Raw genomic sequence first — 11,276 nt, forward strand, 5'->3', positions numbered from 1 at the left:
TAATAAAATGGTTACATGAATGAAATATAAATGTGTTATTGGTAAATCAAGTAATTTCAGTCTGAATGTGAGCGTTGTCTTTGTGCCCGAGACATGACTTCTTTCATGTTACATAACTGGCATGAATGAATGAATGAATGAATCACACACTGTACAAGCTGAAACACATTCCTGTCTTTGACTAAAGTTGAATAAATGTTTGTTTTGCTCTGAATAAAGTGGACAGACGCACTTGTCATTCTTTGGCACATGTTTTTATTATCAAAGATGTAATAAATAGCAAATAGGAGGCAATAAATAAGTAAATAAGAGTCATTTCGGCCTGTCGGCACAAAAGTGTCAGTGCAGTGAGTCACTTGATGAGCAATAATTCAAGTCCAACTTTCTTCTTTTCCAGTCTTTCGCGCCTGGAGGTTCCATGACGTCACCGGGCCGCCGGCAGCCAGCTGGCCGGCGCACGAAGCTCTTTCCTCGGCTGAGTCCGCTCAGCGTCTTCCGCGGGTGCGGAGGTTCACTTGTCCCCGCCCAGCCGGTGGTAGACCAGCAGCGCCACCACGTAGCTGTTGCCGGCACCCTGCTGGCCGGCCGCCGGGCAGTCGTGGAGCGGGCCGGCCGGGGCTGCGACGGCCGCCTCGCAGGCGCTGTCGGCGGCCGCGGGAGTTGCCACCGGACCGGCGGGGGAGGCCTGCTGGGTGTCGGCCGGGCCGCGGGCACCGCTGGGCGGCGTGTCGGGGCAGGGCTCCTCGGTGTAGATCTGCCACAGGAGCACCAGGACCAGGAAGAGCAGCCAGCGCTTGGCCGGACTTCTCTCCGGGGGCGGCAGGTACATGCGCACCTTGGCGGGGTACATGACCCGCGTGCAGCGCTTCTTAGGCCGGCCCGCCAGCGACGAGGACGCGGCGGCGGCGGCTTGGTAGTCGAGCCGCTCGAAGGTGAAGATCTCCGGCTGCGTGCTGCGGGTCGACAGCCGAGACGAGGCGATGCTCTCCCGCCTCTGGAAAGTTGTCATCGTGGGAGTGGAAGGAGGAAACATTTGCGGCGCTTTTAGTCTTTTCTTTTCTTTTCTTTTCTTTTCTTTTCTTTTCTTTTCTTTTCTTTTCTTTTCTTTTCTTTTCTTTTCTTTTCTTTTCTTTTCGTCTTTTGTCGTCAAGAAGAATGAATCTGCAGCACAGCCGGGAAAATTCTCTTTTATACCCTGACCGGACTGTGGACACGCCCACTGCGCACAGACCACGCCCCCCGGCAGTGCCTTTCTTGCTCAACTAAAATCCCCCAAACTTTTCTTTGATCCACCATCGATTATGTATTTAAGGAATGTCATGACGTCACCAGCTGAGTGTGTGTGTTGAACCAACAATGTCATCTTCACTTTGATCACATAGCAAATGTTATATGATTCATAAAGTTAAGTAAAGCCTCGCATTCAGAAACCAGACGTATATGTTAGTATCTTCATATATGAACACATGAATGTTGTATTCATCTGGTTATGAATTGATGTATATATGTTTTAATTCATTCATATACGAACACAGGAATGTTGTGTTGATGTAGTCCTGCTTAAAGTCCTACTGAAAGTCTGATAGTTGATATATCAATGATGAAATATTAACTTTGCAACACATGACAATACGCCCGCTTTACTTTACTAAATTGCAATTTTAAATTTCCCGGGACTTTTTTCTTGAAAACGTCGCATAAAGATGACGTGTACGCGTGACGTCACAGACTGTTATGAATATGAGCGCTGCACACACACACAGCTAAAAGTCGTCTGCTTTAATGACATAATTACACAGTATTTTGGACATCTGTGTTGCTCAATCTTTTGCAATTTGTTCAATTAATATTGGAGGAGTCAAAGTAGAAAGATGGAGGTGGGAAGCTTTAGCCTTTAGCCACACAAACACACGGTGATTCCTTGTTTAAAATTAACAGAGTTGAAACTTTACTATGGATCACAGCGAGCATGGATCTCAACCAAATGTCAACCAGCAGGTTTCAGTGAGAAAATTGTGGTAAAAAGTCGCTTCTTACCGGATATCAGCCAAGCTTGTGTCGCCCATAAAGCTGTTGTCGACTTCCCTGAGACACTGGCGTCAACACCTGGCTGTGGACACACCCCTCCGACTATCAGGTACTATTAAACTCACTAAAACACTAGCAACACAATAGAAAGATAAGGGATTTCCCAGAATTATCCTAGTAAATGTGTCTAAAAACATCTGAATCACTCCCAATGCAATCAGGTTTTTTTTTTTTTACTTTTTTTCTAGTCCGTCACTATCAATATCCTCTAACACAAATCTTTCACCCTCGCTCAAATTATTGGGGAAATTGTCAATTTCTTGGTCCGAATAACTGTTTTTGTTGGAGGCTCCCATTAAAATCAATGTGAATATGTGAGGAGTCATCACACTTGTGACATCATCGTCTGCGACTTCCACTACAGGCAGGGCTTTTCTGTTAGCACTGAAAGTTGCCAACTTTATCCTGGATGTTCTCTACTAAATCCTTTCAGCAAAAATATGGCAATATGGTGAAATGATGAAGTATGACACATAGAATGGAGCTGCTATCCCCGTTTAAATAAGAACATTTCATTTCAGTAGCCCTTTGAGCGCATTTATGAATGAACACGTGAATACATTAATTTGCAATAGAGAGGGACAAGCAGTAGGAAAATGGATGGATGGACAGCTGTTCATGTTTTCATGTATTCACGTATGAGCCTGCAAATAAACACATTTTGTATTCAGGTAGTCATGTTTTTATATATTCATGGTTAACACATAAGTGTTGTTTTAGTGTATGAACACATGAATGTTGAATTCATGTGTCAAACTATTCATGTGTGGATACATACATTTTGTATTCATGGGTTCATATTTTAAAATATTCATGTATGGAAACATGAAAGTAGTATTTATGTATGATAATGTTGTATTCATGTAGGTTTAATTCATGTATGAATACATGAAAGTAGTATTTATGTATGATAATGTTGTATTCATGTAGGTTTAATTCATGTATGAATACATGAAAGTAGTATTTATGTATGATAATGTTGTATTCATGTAGGTTTAATTCATGTATGAATACATGAAAGTAGTATTTATGTATGATAATGTTGTATTCATGTAGGTTTAATTCATGTATGAATACATGAAAGTAGTATTTATGTATGATAATGTTGTATTCATGTAGGTTTAATTCACGTATGAATACATGAGTGTTGAATACATGTGTAAATATTCATAAATGTTGATTTCATGTTTTAATGTATTCATGTGTAACACATGAATGTAGTATTAATGTTTTCACACGTGCACGTTCTTTTCATGTATTCATCTTTTAATGTGTTGATGTACAACGCATGGATGCTGTATTAATGATTTACACATGTTGTATTCATGTATTCATGTTTCAATCTCTTCATGAATGAAGAGATGGAAACATTAATCTTGCATTTATATGTTCATGCTTTATTGTATTCGTGTGTCAACCATGAATACATTATTGTAGTACGAATACATAAATGTTTTGTTCATGTATTCAAGTATGAACACATGAATGTTGTATGCATGTGTGAATACATGAATGTAGTATTCATGTTGGTTTCAATGTATCCATGACTCAAAACATAAATGCATGAATTTTGTAGTCATGTGTCATGTATATTTCAGTGTGTTTGTGTACAAATAATGTGAGCACTACAATGTTGTAGTCATGTTTTCATGTATTCACATATGGACAAATGAATACATTGTATTCACACGTTCATGTATGAACACAAGAATACTGCAATGATGTATTCATTTTTTCATGTGTGCTTTAATGTACTCATGTATGAACACATGTTGTATTCACCTTTTCATGTATGTTTTAACACATTCCTGTGTGAACATGTGACTACTAGAATGTTGTAGTCATGTGTTCATGTCTCCACATATGAATGTTTTAACTTATGTGGTATTCATGTTTTCATGTCTGTTACAATGTATTGATGTATGAACATGTGACTACTAGAATGTTGTAGTCATGTGTTCATGTCTCCACATATGAATGTTTTAACTTATGTGGTATTCATGTTTTCATGTCTGTTACAATGTATTGATGTATGAACACGTGACTACTAGAATGTTGTGTTGATGTATGTTTTAATGTATGAACACATGTTGTATTCATGTGTTGATGTGTGAACAAGTGAGTGTTGTAGTCATGTGTTCATGTCTGTGGTTTGCCACACAGACTTGTTGCAGTAAAATGTGAAGTTGTACAAAAGCAGAAGTTTGATGATGACACAGTGACAGGATGTCACGCTGGATGATGACATCATCACCTGCTGGTCTTCTGGATGATGACATCATCACCTGCAGGTCTTCTGGATGATGACATCATCACCTGCTGGTCTTGTGGAGAGTGTCCCTTCTCCAAGGTGGGTTTACAGGAAACAATCCACTTGTCAGCAGTTTGAGATGAGAGTGAGAGAGTGAGAGAGTGAGAGAGTGAGAGAGTGAGAGAGTGAGAGAGTTGTCCCACATCTTTTTCCTCTCTGACTGTAAATGAAGGCAGAAACTTTTCCATGGCGGGAAATGTTGTGTTAGTGTGTCACTGACTCTGTGTAGTGTCTTACTGTGTGTGTGTGTGTGTGTGTGTGTGTGTGTAGTGTCTTACTGTGTGTGTGTAGTGTCTTACTGTGTGTAGTGTAGTGTGTGTGTGTGTGTAGTGTCTTACTGTGTGTGTGTAGTGTCTTACTGTGTGTGTGTAGTGTAGTGTCTTACTGTGTGTGTGTGTGTGTGTGTGTGTGTGTAGTGTCTTACTGTGTGTGTGTAGTGTCTTACTGTGTGTAGTGTAGTGTGTGTGTGTACTGTCTTACTGTGTGTGTGTACTGTCTTACTGTGTGTAGTGTAGTGTGTGTGTGTACTGTCTTACTGTGTGTGTGTACTGTCTTACTGTGTGTAGTGTAGTGTCTTACTGTGTGTAGTGTAGTGTCTTACTGTGTGTGTGTGTGTGTGTGTGTGTGTAGTGTCTTACTGTGTGTGTGTAGTGTCTTACTGTGTGTGTGTAGTGTAGTGTGTGTGTGTACTGTCTTACTGTGTGTGTGTACTGTCTTACTGTGTGTAGTGTAGTGTCTTACTGTGTGTAGTGTAGTGTCTTACTGTGTGTGTGTAGTGTAGTGTGTGTGTGTACTGTCTTACTGTGTGTGTGTACTGTCTTACTGTGTGTAGTGTAGTGTCTTACTGTGTGTAGTGTAGTGTCTTACTGTGTGTGTGTGTGTGTGTGTGTGTAGTGTCTTACTGTGTGTGTGTAGTGTCTTACTGTGTGTAGTGTAGTGTCTTACTGTGTGTGTGTGTGTGTGTGTGTGTGTGTAGTGTCTTACTGTGTGTGTGTAGTGTCTTACTGTGTGTAGTGTAGTGTGTGTGTGTACTGTCTTACTGTGTGTGTGTAGTGTCTTACTGTGTGTAGTGTAGTGTGTGTGTGTACTGTCTTACTGTGTGTGTGTAGTGTCTTACTGTGTGTAGTGTAGTGTGTGTGTGTACTGTCTTACTGTGTGTGTGTAGTGTCTTACTGTGTGTGTGTGTGTGTGTGTGTGTGTGTAGTGTCTTACTGTGTGTGTGTAGTGTCTTACTGTGTGTAGTGTAGTGTGATACTGTGTGTGTGTGTGTGTGTGTGTGTGTAGTGTCGTACTGTGTGTGTGTGTAGCGTGATACTGTGTGTGTGTGTGTGTGTGTGTGTGTAGTGTCTTACTGTGTGTGTAGTGTCTTACTGTGTGTAGTGTAGTGTGATACTGTGTGTGTGTGTGTGTGTAGTGTCGTACTGTGTGTGTGTGTAGCGTGATACTGTGTGTGTGTAGTGTCTTACTGTGTGTAGTGTAGTGTGATACTGTGTGTGTGTGTGTGTGTGTGTGTAGTGTCTTACTGTGTGTAGTGTGATATTGTGTGTGTGTGTGTGTGTGTGTGTGTAGTGTCTTACTGTGTGTGTGTAGCGTGATACTGTGTGTGTGTAGTTTCTTACTGTGTATGTTACTGCCATTGTGTAGTGTGTTACTGACTCTGTGTAGTGTGTTACCGTGTGTAGTGTGATACTGTGTGTGTGTGTAGTGTGGTACTGACTCTGTGTAGTGTGTTACTGTGTGTGTGTAGTGTGTTACTGTTTGTGTTACTACCTCTGTGTAGTGTGTTACTGTGTGTAGTGTGATACTGACTGCGTAGTGTGTTACTGCCTCTATGTAGTGTGTTACTGTGTGTAGTGTGATACTGTGTGTGTGTGTAGTGTGGTACTGACTCTGTGTAGTGTGTTACTGTGTGTAGTGTGATACTGTGTGTGTAGTGTGGTACTGACTCTGTGTAGTGTGTTACTGCCTCTATGTAGTGTGATACTGTGTGTAGTGTAGTGTGATACTGTGTGTGTAGTGTGTTACTGCCTCTATGTAGTGTGTTACTGTGTGTAGTGTAGTGTGATACTGTGTGTGTAGTGTGTTACTGCCTCTATGTAGTGTGTTACTGTGTGTAGTGTAGTGTGATACTGTGTGTGTAGTGTGTTACTGCCTCTATGTAGTGTGTTACTGTGTGTAGTGTGATACTGTGTGTGTAGTGTGGTACTGACTTTGTGTAGTGTGTTACTCTGTGTAGTGTGTTACTGTGTGTAGTGTGGTACTGACTCTGTGTAGTGTGTTACTGGTTGTGTGTAGTGTGTTACTGTTTGTGTTACTACCTCTGTGTAGTGTGTCACTGTGTGTGTGTGTGTGTGTGTTGTGTGCCCGTGTGTGTGTGTGGTCATGGCGACAGTGCCATGTGGGTCAGGGCCGTGATCAAAGCCCCTCTTGATTGGCAGCGCTGGCTGGTTGCCATGGGAACGGGCCTACGTGCAGATCCGGGCGTCGTCCAGCAGGTGTTGACCGTCCACGCACACACTTCATCCAGGCCACGCCCACTGCTTAGTCAATACTACACTACACAATATGACACTAAACAACACAATGAGACAAAACAATAGACGACAGAACACAACACTATACAACACATTGTGAGAGAACACAACAGGACATAACACTACACAACACAACACTATAAGAGAGAACACAACACTACAGTGTGCGTGTGAGAACACAACACTATATGAGAGAACACAACAGTGTGTGAGAGAACACAACACAACAGTGTGTGAGAGAACACAACACTATGAGAGAACACAACAGGACATAACACTACACAACACAACACTGTAAGAGAGAACACAACACAACAGTGTGTGAGAGAACACAACACTATATGAGAGAACACAACAGTGTGTGAGAGAACACAACACAACACTATATGAGAGTACACAACACAACACAACACAACACAACACAACACAACAGTACACACATGAAGGTGTTAGTTGTGTTGTGTTTCTTCATCTGCTTCTGATTGGTCCAGCAGGAGGTGGGCGGATGCTGTGACTCCTCCCACCGGCCTGTGGGCGGAGCTATAGCCTCTTCCTGGAAGCTGTGGACTTGCTCTGACCCAGGAAAGGCCCGGAGGTGTCCTATTGGCTGGTCCACTGACCAACCACAGGAAGGGGGCGGGACCTTCCCAGCAGGAACACACAAAAGGAGGTCAGCGTCAACTTAAAGGCCTACTGAAAGACACTTAAAGACCTACTGAAAGACAGTTAAAGACCTACTGAAAGACAGTTAAAGGCCTACTGAAAGACACTTAAAGGCCTACTGAAAGACACTTAAAGGCCTACTGAAAGACACTTAAAGTCCTACTGAAAGACAGTTAAAGGCCTACTGAAAGACACTTAAAGGCCTACTGAAAGACAGTTAAAGGCCTACTGAAAGACACTTAAAGGCCTACTGAAAGACAGTTAAAGGCCTACTGAAAGACACTTAAAGGCCTACTGAAAGACACTTAAAGGCCTACTGAAAGACACTTAAAGGCCTACTGAAAGACAGTTAAAGGCCTACTGAAAGACAGTTAAAGACCTACTGAAAGACAGTTAAAGGCCTATTGAAAGACAGTTAAAGACCTACTGAAAGACAGTTAAAGGCCTACTGAAAGACACTTAAAGGCCTACTGAAAGACAGTTAAAGGCCTACTGAAAGACAGTTAAAGACCTACTGAAAGACAGTTAAAGGCCTATTGAAAGACAGTTAAAGACCTACTGAAAGACAGTTAAAGGCCTACTGAAAGACACTTAAAGGCCTACTGAAAGACACTTAAAGGCCTACTGAAAGACACTTAAAGGCCTACTGAAAGACAGTTAAAGGCCTACTGAAAGACACTGAAAGACCTACTGAAAGACAGTTAAAGGCCTACTGAAAGACACTTAAAGGCCTACTGAAAGACACTTAAAGGCCTACTGAAAGACAGTTAAAGGCCTACTGAAAGACAGTTAAAGACCTACTGAAAGACAGTTAAAGGCCTATTGAAAGACAGTTAAAGACCTACTGAAAGACAGTTAAAGGCCTACTGAAAGACACTTAAAGGCCTACTGAAAGACAGTTAAAGGCCTACTGAAAGACAGTTAAAGACCTACTGAAAGACAGTTAAAGGCCTATTGAAAGACAGTTAAAGACCTACTGAAAGACAGTTAAAGGCCTACTGAAAGACACTTAAAGGCCTACTGAAAGACACTTAAAGGCCTACTGAAAGACACTTAAAGGCCTACTGAAAGACAGTTAAAGGCCTACTGAAAGACAGTTAAAGGTCTACTGAAAGACAGTTAAAGACCTACTGAAAGACAGTTAAAGACCTACTGAAAGACAGTTAAAGGCCTACTGAAAGACAGTTAAAGGCCTACTGAAAGACACTTAAAGACCTACTGAAAGACACTTAAAGGCCTACTGAAAGACAGTTAAAGACCTACTGAAAGACAGTTAAAGGCCTACTGAAAGACAGTTAAAGGCCTACTGAAAGACAGTTAAAGGCCTACTGAAAGACACTTAAAGGCCTACTGAAAGACACTTAAAGGCCTACTGAAAGACAGTTAAAGGCCTACTGAAAGACACTTAAAGGCCTACTGAAAGACACTTAAAGACCTACTGAAAGACACTTAAAGGCCTACTGAAAGACAGTTAAAGGCCTACTGAAAGACACTTAAAGACCTACTGTAAGGCCTACTGAAAGACAGTTAAAGGCCTACTGGAAGACACTTAAAGACCTACTGAAAGACACTTAAAGGCCTACTGAAAGACAGTTAAAGGCCTACTGAAAGACACTTAAAGACCTACTGAAAGACACTTAAAGGCCTACTGAAAGACACTTAAAGGCCTACTGAAAGACAGTTAAAGGCCTACTGAAAGACAGTTAAAGGCCTACTGAAAGACAGTTAAAGGCCTACTGAAAGACAGTTAAAGGCCTACTGAAAGACACTTAAAGACCTACTGAAAGACACTTAAAGGCCTACTGAAAGACAGTTAAAGACCTACTGAAAGACACTTAAAGGCCTACTGAAAGACAGTTAAAGGCCTACTGAAAGACAGTTAAAGGCCTACTGAAAGACACTTAAAGGCCTACTGAAAGACACTTAAAGGCCTACTGAAAGACAGTTGAAGGCCTACTGAAAGACAGTTAAAGACCTACTGAAAGACAGTTAAAGGCCTACTGAAAGACACTTAAAGACCTACTGAAAGACACTTAAAGGCCTACTGAAAGACAGTTAAAGACCTACTGAAAGACAGTTAAAGGCCTACTGAAAGACAGTTAAAGGCCTACTGAAAGACAGTTAAAGGCCTACTGAAAGACACTTAAAGGCCTACTGAAAGACACTTAAAGGCCTACTGAAAGACACTTAAAGGCCTACTGAAAGACAGTTGAAGGCCTACTGAAAGACACTTAAAGGCCTACTGAAAGACACTTAAAGACCTACTGAAAGACACTTAAAGGCCTACTGAAAGACAGTTAAAGACCTACTGAAAGACACTTAAAGGCCTACTGAAAGACAGTTAAAGGCCTACTGAAAGACAGTTAAAGGCCTACTGAAAGACACTTAAAGGCCTACTGAAAGACACTTAAAGGCCTACTGAAAGACAGTTGAAGGCCTACTGAAAGACAGTTAAAGACCTACTGAAAGACAGTTAAAGGCCTACTGAAAGACACTTAAAGACCTACTGAAAGACACTTAAAGGCCTACTGAAAGACAGTTAAAGACCTACTGAAAGACAGTTAAAGGCCTACTGAAAGACAGTTAAAGGCCTACTGAAAGACAGTTAAAGGCCTACTGAAAGACACTTAAAGGCCTACTGAAAGACACTTAAAGGCCTACTGAAAGACACTTAAAGGCCTACTGAAAGACAGTTGAAGGCCTACTGAAAGACACTTAAAGGCCTACTGAAAGACACTTAAAGACCTACTGAAAGACACTTAAAGGCCTACTGAAAGACAGTTAAAGGCCTACTGAAAGACACTTAAAGGCCTACTGAAAGACAGTTAAAGGCCTACTGAAAGACACTTAAAGACCTACTGTAAGGCCTACTGAAAGACAGTTAAAGGCCTACTGGAAGACACTTAAAGACCTACTGAAAGACACTTAAAGGCCTACTGAAAGACAGTTAAAGGCCTACTGAAAGACACTTAAAGACCTACTGAAAGACACTTAAAGGCCTACTGAAAGACACTTAAAGGCCTACTGAAAGACAGTTAAAGGCCTACTGAAAGACAGTTAAAGGCCTACTGAAAGACAGTTAAAGGCCTACTGAAAGACAGTTAAAGGCCTACTGAAAGACACTTAAAGACCTACTGAAAGACACTTAAAGGCCTACTGAAAGACAGTTAAAGACCTACTGAAAGACACTTAAAGGCCTACTGAAAGACAGTTAAAGGCCTACTGAAAGACAGTTAAAGGCCTACTGAAAGACACTTAAAGGCCTACTGAAAGACACTTAAAGGCCTACTGAAAGACAGTTGAAGGCCTACTGAAAGACAGTTAAAGACCTACTGAAAGACAGTTAAAGGCCTACTGAAAGACACTTAAAGGCCTACTGAAAGACACTACTAGCCACCACGCACGTGTCTGACAGTTTATATATCAATGATGAAATATTAACTTTGCAAAATATTAACTTTGGAAATATTTGCAAATATTAACTTTGCAAATATTTGCAAATATTAATTTAGCAAATATTACCTTTGGAAAGAGCGTACAAACTCTGTAACCTGCACGCTCTCTCCCAGCTAATAAGACTCCCCACAGGTGTGTTTCCACCCAGTCAACCATAGACGTCATCCTCACATCAGAGCAGCATGATATCACAAATAGTGATGTGTGGTCTTAGTGATCACATG

The 11,276-nt window shown here is 41.4% G+C and overlaps 1 protein-coding gene across 1 annotated transcript; it reads right to left on the bottom strand.

Annotated features, from left to right (window-relative positions):
• Positions 1–232: 232 nt before the first annotated feature.
• Positions 233–1,139, bottom strand: ier3 (immediate early response 3). Its single transcript, XM_061892527.1, has one exon. The coding sequence runs from the start codon at positions 1,031–1,033 to the stop codon at positions 512–514; it is 522 nt and encodes a 173-aa protein (XP_061748511.1). The 5' UTR covers positions 1,034–1,139; the 3' UTR covers positions 233–511.
• Positions 1,140–11,276: the final 10,137 nt, after the last annotated feature.

The sequence above is a fragment of the Nerophis ophidion genome, linkage group LG01 (genome assembly GCF_033978795.1).
Source record: "Nerophis ophidion isolate RoL-2023_Sa linkage group LG01, RoL_Noph_v1.0, whole genome shotgun sequence".
NCBI classification, from domain to species: domain Eukaryota; kingdom Metazoa; phylum Chordata; class Actinopteri; order Syngnathiformes; family Syngnathidae; genus Nerophis; species Nerophis ophidion.